This window comes from Ictidomys tridecemlineatus, chromosome 9 (assembly GCF_052094955.1).
Source record: "Ictidomys tridecemlineatus isolate mIctTri1 chromosome 9, mIctTri1.hap1, whole genome shotgun sequence".
NCBI classification, from domain to species: domain Eukaryota; kingdom Metazoa; phylum Chordata; class Mammalia; order Rodentia; family Sciuridae; genus Ictidomys; species Ictidomys tridecemlineatus.
Window position 1 is genome coordinate 146,309,995 of NC_135485.1, and position 14,713 is coordinate 146,324,707.

Here is a 14,713-nt window from a genome sequence, read left to right on the forward strand (position 1 = left end):
TCCCTGACTAAAGAATATCATTAATAAAATCCAAGTGCTGTGGTTCAATTTTTTGACATTTTTATATAACATTTATAACACCAAAGTTTCCTTTCTGTCAAGATATTATTACTAATTTCTCAAAACTTCATAAATTTTCAGCGGCTGAATTGAGAATTCAGTGATACCTGTCATCCCATGACTTCTCATTCTTCCCATCTTATACTCTGCTTTCAGAGATGGTAACAGTGCTGCTCCGATGGCTATGCCATCTAACATGGCACTGAATTTAAGAACAATAGGCTTCTTCTCCAAGCCTTCTGGGAGCTGAGGAAATTCATTTGTCTCAACAGGAGTTTGATTAACACTTGTTGGGGTTTTTTCAGAGGGCAGTGGAGTTGCAATATCTTCTTTCATAGGCTGTTGGCTATAAACCAAGAAGAAAACAATTTTTTCAAAACTCAAAATTAACAGCTACTATTTTACTATATGAAATCATTGGAATTCTTAGTGAAAAACAGCCTTGAACAACTATGATCTGGAAAGCAGACAAAAGGCAATAACAACAGTGACTCCTGAAATGCTGTACTTCACTTCTGAGGTGACTACTATCATTAATGCAAAACTGGAATTTAAACTCAAGATTTCTCTGATTCCAAATTCTATGACTTACCCTACTGCATTTCTATTACCCATTTACCATTACTAATGCGATTCTGTTAATATGCTGCCACTAGTATCACTACCATTCCAATGATAATACCACCAACAATAACAGTAATTATTTGAGTGTCAGATATTGCTCTTAGAGTTTTTTGAGTTTTATCTTACAAAATCCTTGAGCAGGTACTACTACCTACACTTTACAAATGAAAAGGCAGAACTAGAAGTGGTAAAGCAAGGATTTGAACCCAATCGGTTTGGATACAGACTTTTCCACTATTATCCCCTACTGACAATACATCATAACACGGAAAAATCACTTTGAGTATTTTAAAACTAAAATACATGAACACATTCTGGATTCCATGTTCCATTCATGGAAGAAATGTATTTAAATTCTCACTACTTGATCAACTTCAGCTGTAACTTATTACTATGTTGAGAATTAAAGATCTAGAGAAAACTGGAAAAAAAAATCATTGCTCCAGGACACCACCAAAAGACATGCTAATGTCTTCCCTCTTCACAGGATGGAGAAGAGAGACATAATGAGACATGTTGTCTTCATTTTACATATATTTCTATTAGTTACAACTTTTAGAGACCAAGAATAAAGCTCAGCAATGCATATGCCATAAATAATGGCTACAGGCACAGGGAATGAAGTTAATGTGCAAAGGTCAGATTTGCTGTCTTTTAAATATTTATGTGGCATTAAATGCAGTCTTAAATAATTCATGTGAGGGACAATAATTTCACATATGAAAATACAAAGGACAATTTCATGTAACAGACAGCACAAAACCATGCATGGGACATAAATGACCACTGCAATTTCTTAATTTCAATGAATCCAAAGCAAACAAGGATTGATGGTACCCCTTTGGATACCCGCAGACCTCTAGGCTCTCTTCAGCTTCGTAATGCAACATGGAACATGGGCACCTATATTTCTGAAGCAGTACTTGATGACACCCAACATGATTCATCCATGATCACGTCTCACTACTCTCTACCTGCCCTACTGTTCACATGATCAATACTTAGAAGTATCTTCATCTTCTCAAACTTCTGTTAACAGGCAAAGAAAATCCCGAGGTATCACACAGAATCATCGAATGGGAACAGTGGGGTCACTCACACTGTAGAAGGCTGTCTGATAAGGTCTGAGATTTGCTTGGAGAGCTGGTGAGAGCTCCGAACCATCATGCTGTGCAAGGTGGCAGGGTGCTGAGGAATGTTGATGCTGATGGCACCTACTTTGAACACAGCTGCATTGTTTGTCTTCAGTCCCCTCTGGGCACTGTAGAGGGCCTGGGACTTGGCAATACTACATTTCACCACAGTTCTACCAACAGAGGAGGAGAACCATTACAATACAGCCAAATAAACAGAAATTTTGAACAAGAGGAAAACAAATCATTCAATGAGGCAAGTAAGATTATTCACGTTAAATTGTACACTCATGAAATGTTTTCCAGAAATATTAAATACATTTATTTCACATTGCATTAAATAGCAAATAACTTCTAATAGAAATTTATAGAAAAATGAATATGTGCTCACATATAAGTAAAAGCATGAACACTGACACATCATTACATACATGTGCCTACAAAATTCCACTTGACTTTTGTTCCCATTCAGAAACTCCCCTCCTCCAACTTAGAGATTTGTACAACCACTAACAAGAGAAAGAAGCTAAAAAGAAAAGGAAAAAAAATACTATGCTTTCTAAAATCTAATCAGAGTCAAAGAAATCACTCTTGACAATCACTATGTTAAAAAAAAGTTGAAGGCAAGCTAGGCACTTTAAAAGCCCTACCGCCTGAACTCATGAAGTAAAAGCAAAAACGGGAAAAACCCCCTGCCTTGTTGGGCACTGTGGGTGTTGCAGGTGAGGCTACAGTGGACCTGGTGGAGCATGTGAGTTGGACTAGCACTGTCAATGCATCCTTTCATCAGCCTTCCTGGGCACTTGCAGTAAATTCTCATGCAAGCCTCAGGAACACCCATCAGGCCACATGCTTTTATCATCTCCATGTTAAACCCTGATCACTTCTTTCATGTGTAAAAGTCATACATACACTATGTGTTATGTGGCCTTGACTAAGTAACAACTCTCTTTAAGAATTATAATTATCAATTGATAATTCCCAGTGGCAACCTATAAACTATCTCATTCATTAGTACAGGTCTCCTTACATCTTTCCAAGTGCACTCTGACAAGAGCACCCTCTCAGTTTCTGGTTCAGTTTGATTGGTGTAGACCATCATGTTGTTCAACCCTAAGAAATGCCAATCTATGCCAATAAAACTTCCTAATTCTTAACTAAGAATAGCAGCCTTGCTCAGTACAAATCAGATTTTAATCAGTTCTTTGCCACTCAGTGAAAATATAAATTGAAAATAATAAAACAGAAAATGCAAGCTACATTTCTTTCTTACTTTCCACATTTACCTCACTGCTTCCCTCTGTAACACAGGAAGCTTCCCAAAATACCACTTTTAATTATATAAGAGCATATGCAACACTGCATTCTAAATTATTTACCAAAAGTCAGAATAGAAGCAAATAGGGCTGAGCTCTCCTACTGGAGACACAACAGAGGTATTTCCAAGGGAGATATTGATGTTAAGTATTAAGGACCTCGGGGCTCTGCCTTGCCCATTTTACTAGAGAAGCCCATTCATAGTGCACCACTTCAAGAGGCATTCCACGGAGCTGGACGACATGATGGTCCCACACCATCATAACCACTAGCTCTAGCTCCAACCCCATCCCCAGCAGGTCCCAGACTTCAGAGACAGGGAGAGGAGACTATTTGTGCAACTTGGCTTACACTGTCCACCTTGGTTCAAGACTCTCTAAAAATCTCTAGGATGTGGAGTATAGTGATCATTTACTATTGATTCAACAGTTAAAAATCATTGGAATTTCTTTTCTACTTGGTCACTGCACCTTACATATTTCTCTCAGAAGAAAACTCTAAAAGGAAGGCGGGGTATCTAAGTGGTATCATGCAGAGACCACTTCTTTATTTTCTTACTGCTACATCTCTGGAACCTACACTAGTTTCTAGCACATAGTATAAATACTAATCAATAATTGTTGAGTAGATATGACCTTAATCCCGTGAGAGCATTCTCTCTAAAGTCAGTATTAATATTTTCAGAGAATTCAGTGAATAAAAATAAATAAAAAAGAAATCTCTAGCTGCTATAACTTTGGGATTAAATATGATGAATGTTTAAATATTTAAACACATTTAAATGTTATTTAAATATTTAAAGTAGCTCAGTATCAAAAAATACCAGATATACACTGGGTCAAATTAAGTCATTCAAAATATAAAAGCACATATAATAAAACCCTAGAAAAAAAATCTTTCAATAGGACAATAAATTCTTCCCATCTTTGTTAATGTTTTAGTAACAATTTTCTTAATAAGTAAAAAAAATTTGAAAAGTGAAATTTCTTTATCTTATAATATCAAACATAAACAAGTATTTGTAATAAGAGACATTTTAACAGTAACATGCCTAAAAAAAACCACAAACAACATACAACTACAATGTTACAAACTATGGCAACAATAAAACAAGGTAGAAATTACCCAACAGGTAGCCCTTACCTGTGTTTTCCTTAAACATTAGTAAGCTTTACTCTATTGAAGTGTCTATGTTAAAGTTGTGAAATAATAACTATATATATTCACAGCCATAAGGTAATTTAGACACTTATCTTTAAAACTATATGATTCTACATCAATCACAAAGCCATGAAAAAGAATATGACGTACAGAAACTCTTGTTTGGCTGTACTTGTAGGAGATGTAGGAAAATCCTCCAGTCTACAGACGAAGATTCAAGAGAAAGCAGGAAAACAAAAGGGAAGCAAATAAACATTCATATGAATTAGTTACAACATGACAATCACCTGAAAATCTTTTCTGACTTCCCACTCATAAAATTTCCCTTCAAAGTATTTTCTAATCTACTTTTTCATTCCATTTCCTTTCATTGCAACTGGAAATGAAATGTTTAACTCAACACTACAAGAATGGCAGAGATGAATTAATAACTTTTATTTTTCAAATAAAACAGTTCAGTGAACTTTACTGTGGGGTAGGGTCAAGAAATATCATCTTTGTTTTAACATTTTTTACAGAATTTGTTTTGTAAGCTGGGTACAGTGGCACACACCTGTAATTTCAGTGGCTTGGGAGGCTGAGGCACGAGGATCATGAGTTCAAAGCCAGCCTCAGCAAAAAGCAAAGCCCTAAGCAACTCAGTGAGATCCTGCCTCTAAATAAAATAGAAAAATAAGGCCAGGGACATGGCTCAGTGGTCAAGTGCCCCTGAGTTCAATTCCCAGTATAAAAAAAAAAAACAAAAAAAAAATTTGTTTTGTAAAGAAATACAAGATTTACAAGCTGAGAAAACATCTGAAGCCCTTCTCTTAAGTGATACTAGAAAGAAGAGATCCAAGGGGACAGAGCACATATGACATATGCAACATCTAAAGAAACTCAGTTTACTTCCTGAGAAGGCTAAAGCAACCCTGGCCCTTCAAATTAAGAGTCTATCCGGAGTTCAGGGGCTCTAACCTCTGTGACTTTCTGCATAAGCATCAGGACTTGGTAGAATAGGTACTGGCATCTCTTCAGACTAAACATATGATTTTAAATGTTTTGATCTTTCTGAACCTCAACTTTTTGTTCTAAAAAGTGCGAATAAAACCACCCATTCACAGCATTGCAGTGTAGACTGAATAACTGATGTGAGGTTCCTGGCCCACTTCTTAATATTTTCATGTCAGATAATAACACTCCCCCCGACCTCATGCTAAGTAAATAGAAAAAGATCTCATCTCTCACAACCACTGGTATTTCCTGGTCTTTCTTTTAGAACACTGCTTACAAAATGTGATCTAGACCCATAACGATGCTATTTTATGGGTCCAAACTATTCCAGCAAGACTTAAACCTAAGATGATTGCTTGAAAGAAATCATCAACACTCATGGCAAAAAGCGACAACCCACTTATAAACACCCACTTCAGGGAATGTTCCCAAGACAGTCACCACATCAGGTAGACTTTTAAGTACTATGACTAGAGCTATAACTGATGATTCTTCTTAGTCAATCTATGGCCAAAGCTTCCATTCAGTCATCCATTAGAATGCTGGATGCACTGCAGGACAACAGAAGCACAGTAAGCAGCTGTGACAGCAAGAAGAGCAAGCGCTCAAAACCTGACCTAAGTTATCAAAACACACTGTAGTCACAGTAGAAAACTGTTCCATGAAAGGAAATTAGGAGCAAAGGTACATACTACCAAGGACACGAAGAAGTCAAATGGTTAAATGTGCTGATCACAGATTAGTAGTCTGAATGCCCTGTGTAAAGGTGATCATCAACAGAGTTCTTCCAAACAGGACCAAGAACAGAACTTAAAGGGAAAAGGTTCAGAACAAAGTCAAAATAAAAACACAGGAAACCAGCACCGTGGCACACACCTGTAATCCCACAGCTCAGGAGACTGAGGCGGGAGGAATCCAAGTTCAAAACCAGCCTCAGCAACTTAGTGAGGCCCTAAGCAACTTAGGGAGACCCTATCTCAAATAAAAAATAAAAAGGACTGGGGATGTGGCTCAGTGGTTAAGCACCATGGGTTCACTCCCGGGTACTCCCTCCCATGGCTACCTATACTATTACAAGGATTTCATAAGCTTTTTGGCTAAATTCATTAAAAGCAAAAATGACAAGAGAAAGTTTTAAAATCAAGTGTGAATGAGTAACACTACTTAATGTAATATTAAGATATGGTCTATATTCTTTGCTATAATATTGTTTCAAGTAACTATTTGAATTACATTAACATTTATTTACATCTTATATGTGAACTGAAATTTGTTCTGTGATCACTTTTCCTGTTAGACAAACTTACAAAGTTTGTCTTTAGTTAGCTTTGTCGGGGCAGGGGAGACTAAACAGGTAGCAAAAACTGTTTTGGAAAAAACTATTACTTTCCTAAGAGCATTTTATTTGGTGATATTCTTAATGACATTTGGAATCTTAGTGCCTGAGATCCTTATGTATAAATCTAAAAATCCACCAAGTATTAGCTCATCCAATGAATATCAAATTTTCTGAAAGACTCTAATGAGCAAGTGAAAGAAAATAATAACAATTAACACACTTACTGTATATTTGGGGTAATTCCTTCAAGAAGCACGATATTAACTCCACCAATATGAGCAGTGGCACATGTCTCAGTCATCTTTTGATGTAAAACATCTTAAATATGAGAAAAACAATTATTAGAATTCTGGAAATAAGATAACTATACTGCATTTTATTCATGACATACTCAGTAACAAAAGATAACTATAAAGTTATGATAAAATCTGTTCAAGTATTTTGGAAATACTTTTTAAAAATTCCCTTACAGGTCTTTATTTCTCTGTAATCAGATACACATACACAGTACTGCAAAATACACACTTCAATATGCCTTTCTTGCATTAACTGGCCTTTGGTACCAAAACCCTAATAGCATTTTTAATCTCAGAAATACTATTTTGTATTTTCTAAGCTTATTTCTAAACTTTCTTAGTAAGAAAATTTGAAAAATTTTAAAAGTTAAAAATAAAGGAAAAAGAATCCATAATTAGCACCCTTGGTCTATGTAATTCCTATGATTTTAACATAGGGTATCAATCTTTTTATTACTTCCAAAACCAAATGAAATTTTATATATATATATCACTTCCCTCTTTTTTCATTTGTCATTTTTTCATATTAATAAATTCTACAATATAATAAACAAACAAACAAACAAAAAACAGCCAATTCTTTAATGTCAGACTTCTGGCTGATTCTCTGTTCAGACATCTTTTCACACAGTCTGACTTTTTTTCTTCTACAATGGTGTGTAGATCTGGACTTGCTGAGTCAAAGCATACATATAGTTTATAAAGATTCTGATAAAAAGTACCAAATTAACCTTTGAGAAAGTTAAAGCAATCTGAATTTATTTAGAAGTGAATGAAAATAACCATTTCCCTGATTTTCACCCAAACTGGGAATTATCATTCTTAATTTGTTGCTAAACCCATAGATAAACAACTGATAACTCTTTTTTTTCAACCACTGAAGTCAAACCAGTTGTTTATGTCAGCTCAGCCAGGTTAACTTTCGTATACTATGTCCTTTGCTTATATGTCTAAGGAGGACCGATGTGTTTATATTTTCCTTAGCAATTTATAATCCATATAGTTTCTTCAGAGAAATTTTTTATCAGTATAATTTTAGTTTTTAAATAATAAATATATAAATAATAAATATAAAGAATATACAATGAAAAGTAGGCTCAAAATAACTTTTATTTAAATCTTACATATTTGTAAATCGTTAATAAAAACATGACTCATAAATTCCTTTATTCATATAAAATAACCTGTCAGTTTATTTTCACAACTAGAAAGAAAAGATGCTGATATTACAGTCATTGCTGTGAAGGAATCCCTGAAAGTTTAGTTTCAAAATGCTGTATGTATGTTAGCACTTATTTTTATTTTAGCATCTCAGAAACCAGGATACATTTTATAATCAACAGCAACTGTTGGGCAACATTATTTATTGGGCAACATTATTTTATGACACATAAAATTATGGTGGTATGTTAGATTTACTGAAATGCCATACCTGTGTGATCACTCTTGAGATGTACGGTATATTTTCATGAACGCATGAAATTTTCTATCAACTAATGAAATTTGGGGGGGAGGGGTGCAGGTGACTGAGCTACAGCCCCAGCCCTCTTTACTTCCTATTTGCCACAGGGCCTAAATTGTCTAGGCTGGTGGCCTTAAACCTATGACCCTGCGGCATCATCCTCATGATACCTGGGGTTGCCATGTGCACCCTCTCTCCAGGCTTTCGCAATGACTTCTTACATGATGCCAAAATGAGTACTGGGTTATAAAATTACTATAGCAGTAACAAATAAAAGCAAATAATTCACAAACTTCTTATTTTCTTAATATTTTCAGTAACTAGAGAACTCTTACTAGTGGACATTAAAAGATTTTCAAAGATAAAGTGCCTCTGGTATTAAACACATTAGCTAGATATTTATGTTCCCAAATGTTTTCACTGACTTCAGAGCTGCCTCAACCTGCTCATCTTCAATTACACTCAGAGTCCTCAAGACTCAACCACAGAACCTGGAGTCTCATCTCTGGAAGGAAAGGGGCCCAGTGGGACTTCTGGCCCACGGGATCTCTTGAGCAGAGCAGTACTATGGTAGGAGGACCCCCAGCATACCTTTCATCTTTTCCTTCAGGGTGAAACTGCCATGGATTCTCTTTAGTTCCGATTCCATTGTCAGCCCACCAATGTCTGCCTCTAGATGCGTGCGGTTCACCATTCCAATCCCAAACACTATTAGAGTAACGTGCTGAGGCTCAGAATTTACCAAGCTACGTTTCCTCTGTGTCTTGGTCAAACTGTTGGTGTCTTGCTCATTCTCAAACACAACTTTACATGTTGGCTCTGTAGGGCTCCGCACTCCTTTATAAGTAAATGGAAATACACTGTTAGACCTGAAAACTGAAAAATGGAAGGACATTGCATATACCATCCCATCTTTCTTTCATTCACATTTGCAACAAGTCTTCTTCCTCACCAAAATGATCTAATCTTTTCAAAACAACATTTTCTAAGTTCCTACTGAAAGTAAATAGCAGAGCCAGATATTTGAAACCTAGTTTGTCTGAATCCCTTAAGAGCACCCTATGTGAGGGAGGAAAGATGGGAAACAAGGCAGTATGAAAACGGAAGGCCATGTTTATTTATTTTCCTGGCAGTGTCAAATTTCTTTCTTTCTTTTTTTTTTTTTAAAGAGAGAGAGAATTTTTAAAAAATATTTATTATTTTAGTTTTCGGCAGACACAACATCTTTGTATGTGGCGTGAGGATCGAACCCGGGCTGCAAGCATGCCAGGCGAGCGCGCTAGGCCTTGAGCCACATTCCCAGCCCCAGTGTCAAATTTCTCTACATTTCAATTATCCATCCAAACCATTTTTCAGGATGAACAACTCGATATTTTTTTTATTACTGCTATTCTATAAACAGATAATTTTAAATCACTAAAATTTCTGTTACCTGCAGGTCCAAATGTTTCTGAAGATTTTTCTAATATTCCTGTTGGATCAGAGATGAGTGAATAGAAGTTAAGCAGCTTATACATGTTCTGCCAGCACTCAGCCGAAGGCTCACTTTGTTCTGACACTGTGATTGAATCAGAGTCATCCATATGAATAGTCATGTGGTCCACCACATCTTTTGAACCTTTCCTAGACACTTTTGAAGTTCTTCTTTCAGATCTGCCTAATGAATTTTTGTTCCGGGATTCCTTTTTGTTATTCTCATTGTTGGTCCGTTTGTTCTTTGCATTATTTACTCTACTGCCACCATTAAGACTTCCTCTAGAACTGCGGCTGAAGTCAGAAGAACGAAAATCTCGATGCTTTCTGGTTTTGAAAGTGGGTGTTGGGGAAGCTGATCCGGCTGTGTATCTGCTAAGTTTAATGTCAGTCTGAGTTGCTTTGATATCATCTATCATTGTACTAAACTGGTGAATGAGACGAACCAAAGCCATATCTACATGCTGGCTAATTGACTGACAGGAAATAGTGAAGTTGCAGTGGAAGGTATTATAATAACGCTTGTTAAGATCGTGGAAGGAAAGGGCATTGGTGGAGTTCTGAGGTGTGCATACAGACTTCTCCATTACCACAGCACTGATGCTAAACGTTTCCAACATTAGTGCTGGCTTGAACTCCAGCGGAGGAAGATTCACGTGCCCTTGCCTAAGAGTTCAAAAAAAAAAAAAAGGACAAGGCTTTACTTCTTTTTCTAGAACTACACATCTTTATAAATTTGTAAGCAGACTAATCTCCAAGGTGAAATATGGCATAAGCCACATAAATAATTTTAAGCAAGACAGCCAACAAGATTACTGTTTTTTTCACTAGACAGTCTTCCCTATGGATTTTACTCTATAACTACTAAGTCAAAGTCAGTCTTCCTACACTAAGAAATGATTTCAATGAATCGATAAAACAATTCTTTCCTGCCATTCAATGGTAGAAATGATGGTTCTATAATTACAGATCAATTAGAACATATCCCTTAACCTCTCCACCCTCTCTGTACTAAACTACATATTTAATTTCTTCATATTTAATGGAATTTTATTTGCCATTAGAAAGGAAACCCCCATGGCATGCTTTACCAAGTTTTACGTGGAGAGGAAAAGCAACTGAAACGAAAATAAGAAATATACATGAAAAATATTCAAAATCTTGTTCAAAAATTATTTTGGAAAATCCTAATTAAAGATTTTTGTATAAGAATATGAAGCTCAATTTTAATTTAAACCCCCCGAATCTCAAATTTCCATAAAACAACTACCAATAACAATCTCAAATACCAAAACTTTTAAAAAGGTTATTTTCCCACTCCTTTTCATGTGTATTCCGACTGTACAGTCACAAAGGTCAAATTAAACATCAACCTTTTCAGTTACCAAAACAAACAATAACAAAAAACAAAATCTGCTTTGAAAACGTTCCCAATTAAAGAATTTACAATTTTAAAATGGCATTTCCTTAATGAACACTAGTATTGCTTACTTAATAAGAAAAGTGCTGCATCCTAGGGTAATTCATGAAGTTGCACAACCTTAGAGGAAGCCCACATTCAATGCTGACTATGTGGTAAGAAAAGGAAAACTCTGATAATGAGAATCAGAACTGCAAAGTAAGAATCTAAAACAAGTTTTTAACAGTGGCAAGAAAATCCTAAAGCCAGGAAACTCAAGTTTAAAAGGAGAAAAAAGCCAAACAACTGAGAGTATGACTGAACACTTGGAGACAAAGAGCTGGCATGGGCTCAGCATAAAAAAACACACACAATTAAAATGCAAAAATATGTTTTAATCCTTAGTATGTGAAACTACTTTGACTGGAGACAGCAGGGATAAGAAGGCATTTATGAGAATCTATTACATTCCAGACTCTATGCTAAATGTTTAATAACTGCCCTGGCTGTACAGCCTTGTGGGAGTGTTATATGTGTTTCACAAGAAATTAGGACCCAAAAGTAATGTACAAAAATTTGCACAATGAACAATGTGCTTCCAAAAACAAAACCAGGTGAGACTTAAATTAATGACGGGAAAAGGACAGTGCACTTAAGGTCTCCAAATAAGTAATAAGAGTTTCAGATGGAATTATAGAAGATCTGAGAAATAAAAGCCAATATCGAGTTTGTTGTGAGAGTGTACAACATTCAGAACTGAGATGATAGCAGAAAAATTAAAAGGAATGTTAAATTCAACTAGACCAAAGGTAATTCAGTTCAGAGAGCATAGAATCTCTCTGGGAACATAAAAGGGAAATGTAGTTAGAGGAAGGTCTAATCTCCACCAGTATGACATGCACTTCATAGAAAGGATGGGGAGGATTTCAGTGTTCCTGTGACATTAGAAAATCCTCAGATACTCTGACCTGAAAAGAAGAAGGCTGTGACTAGAATCTAATTGCATGTATATGTAATCCACATCTGTCTAATTATGTATAGATTCCATAGCACCTGCATGTGATCCACATACATGGACATGTATATAATGTATGTGTGCATGAACAGATACATGCACATACAAATATATTTAATTTTGTGAAAGCCAGCTATTGCAAATAGAAATACAAGTTTAGCTCAGATCTTTCAACCCTAAACAGGGAGTACACATAGGTATTAATGTTTTGCTGTCTAGGTTCAAATTTGAATAAACTTCAATCAGTATGGTATTTACTCTGAGGACAGGCTTGCTACTAGGTCTTCACTATACAACAACAGACATTTATCACTATCACTCCCTCAGTCTGTCAGTGATTGGCCAATGCACATTTGCTTTCAGTCTATACACAGCAGTTAGCTGTGTTGCCCCTGGTTTCCCAGTGATAAATCCACAGGATATTTTACCAAGATAAGTAATCAGAAGAAGCTGGATAACAAAGATGAAAATTAAACAAAGACACTGGTAATACTGGTGGAGAAATTCAACTCAGTATAAATGGGGTGGGAAAAGACATAGGACCATAGGACCATAGGAATGCTGATTCATTCACTCTGGGGAAAAACTAGGTGTGTAGCCAGAGGAAGTGGCAAGGTAAACGCACTGACCTACAGAGGAAAGCGGGAAGTAAGAAGACATCCAGAGGAAGCACTGCTGACACTACTCAAGACACAGTTCCTGACACTGAAGACAAAGGGTTGGAACCAACTGACCCTTGCTTATAAAGGAGTACGACATTTCTCCAAGGCACAGAGAAGATGCTCATTCAGTATTCTACGCTGTACAGAGAGAAGGAAAGAACTGTGCAAAATACCCTTTGAGAGGTTTTACAAAGAAACATTTCTGGTGTTTTATATTACAATATATTAAGTGGGTTTTTTTTTCATTTTTCTATACATGTGAAATTAACATAAAACTTCTAATGTTTTAACAAACATTTCAACATCTTAAAAGCAACTTCGTTCCCATTAATTAAAATCAGTCTCAGCTTTTGTGGCTACTATCATGGTACCACTCTACTGTGAACGGCAAGGAGTCCTGTATTTAATAGAAAAGACAAGGCAATTTTGGTGTTCCTGTGATATTAGAAATCCTCAGATATTCTGACCTGAAACAAAATTTAAGAAATCCACAATTTTCTCTATATCACTCTGTGAAATTTTATAAAATCTAATTTTGTTAAGTTATAAAAAGTATTCAAAAGAATATTTCAAGTGAAAAATGTATTTTACATAGCTATATATTGAATAAAAGTGCTCTTTACTTCTAATCTACCACCTTGCAAACACATGAATAGGATTAACTGAAGGTTGCATAAACTTTTAGTCACAAATGCTACCTGCGACCATACCCCACCCCACTATTCTTACTCATGAAAGGTCCAAGATCAGTTAGGTCCTGTTGTGGGTGTCCCACTGCCTGTGAAGCACTTAAGAGACTGTCAATGTTTAAGAATACAGATGGCAGCACAAGACGGCTTGTCTCCCACCAGGTTACTCGGGCTCTGGCTCAGTTTCTGATGGCTGCACTCTCAGTGAGGTCTCCATGCTGCTCCTAATTCAAAACACCACCTGCTGCAAGTCAACTCAGACAGCAAGTGAAGAATCCTAAACAGATGCGAAACTGCAATCCATAAGGCCACAGATACCCCACTGCTGCAGGCCAAGTAGGTAACACTGAATGCTTGTATCAAGAAATGCACTTCAGACAACCCTCGTATGTGTGCCATCATGGTATTAAAATGCTTTAATAAGTTAACATAATGAACAAGTTAATTCATTTAAAATGTGCCTACTTTATTAAACAGGAATTATCTTCTAAATAAGATACTAGAATCGTTTTGTCACTAGGATTAGAAGAAAGCAAAGTTAAAAGACAAACAGGAGGTACAATTCTTACACAAAATTATACAACAAAATGCAAAAAGATACCTTCTTGCTCTTTTGCCTTTTCTCTCTTTTGCTGTATCTGAATCCACAATATCTGCTCTGAGGCAGTCCAAAGTCCCTGAAAATGAAAGGTGTTCTCCAAAGTACATTCGGTAGCAGAGTGGCACTGTGTCCTGTGACTGGATGCCTGTATGACTCAGAAGAGGTTTAAAAACGACCTGAAAGACAACGAACACTTGCTTGGTTGTAATAGTCATCTAACACTTGTTTCTAACAGTCCTTCCTTTACATTGTAATCATGTTTACGGAACTGCATTACTCTGGTTAAATCTCTAGTTAACTAAGTTTCCCAGTCACTAACAGGTTATCCGGCAGAAGCAACTGTAGGTGTCCAGCAGGACGGCACTATAATCTCTAACTACTGACCCTGCTGCATGGTTCTTTTCCTCCTCCCACAACTCCACTCAGGTGCTGTACTCTGCTTTGCTCAGCCACCTCCTGACTCTCATAGTATGCTCTCCCACAGTGGTC

General features: G+C 36.3%; 1 protein-coding gene across 1 annotated transcript in view; it reads right to left on the reverse strand.

Moving 5' to 3' along the window:
• Bltp1 (bridge-like lipid transfer protein family member 1) overlaps window positions 1-14,713 on the reverse strand; it is a 197,207-nt gene that overhangs the window by 67,134 nt on the left and 115,360 nt on the right. The window contains exons 46-52 of the mRNA XM_078022155.1: window positions 14,225-14,400; window positions 9,818-10,524; window positions 8,977-9,222; window positions 6,852-6,945; window positions 4,446-4,496; window positions 1,784-1,990; window positions 168-406 (exon numbers count right to left, since the gene is read on the reverse strand). Coding sequence (XP_077878281.1) covers window positions 168-406; window positions 1,784-1,990; window positions 4,446-4,496; window positions 6,852-6,945; window positions 8,977-9,222; window positions 9,818-10,524; window positions 14,225-14,400 — 1,720 coding nt within the window. The remainder of the gene's footprint in view (window positions 1-167; window positions 407-1,783; window positions 1,991-4,445; window positions 4,497-6,851; window positions 6,946-8,976; window positions 9,223-9,817; window positions 10,525-14,224; window positions 14,401-14,713) is intronic.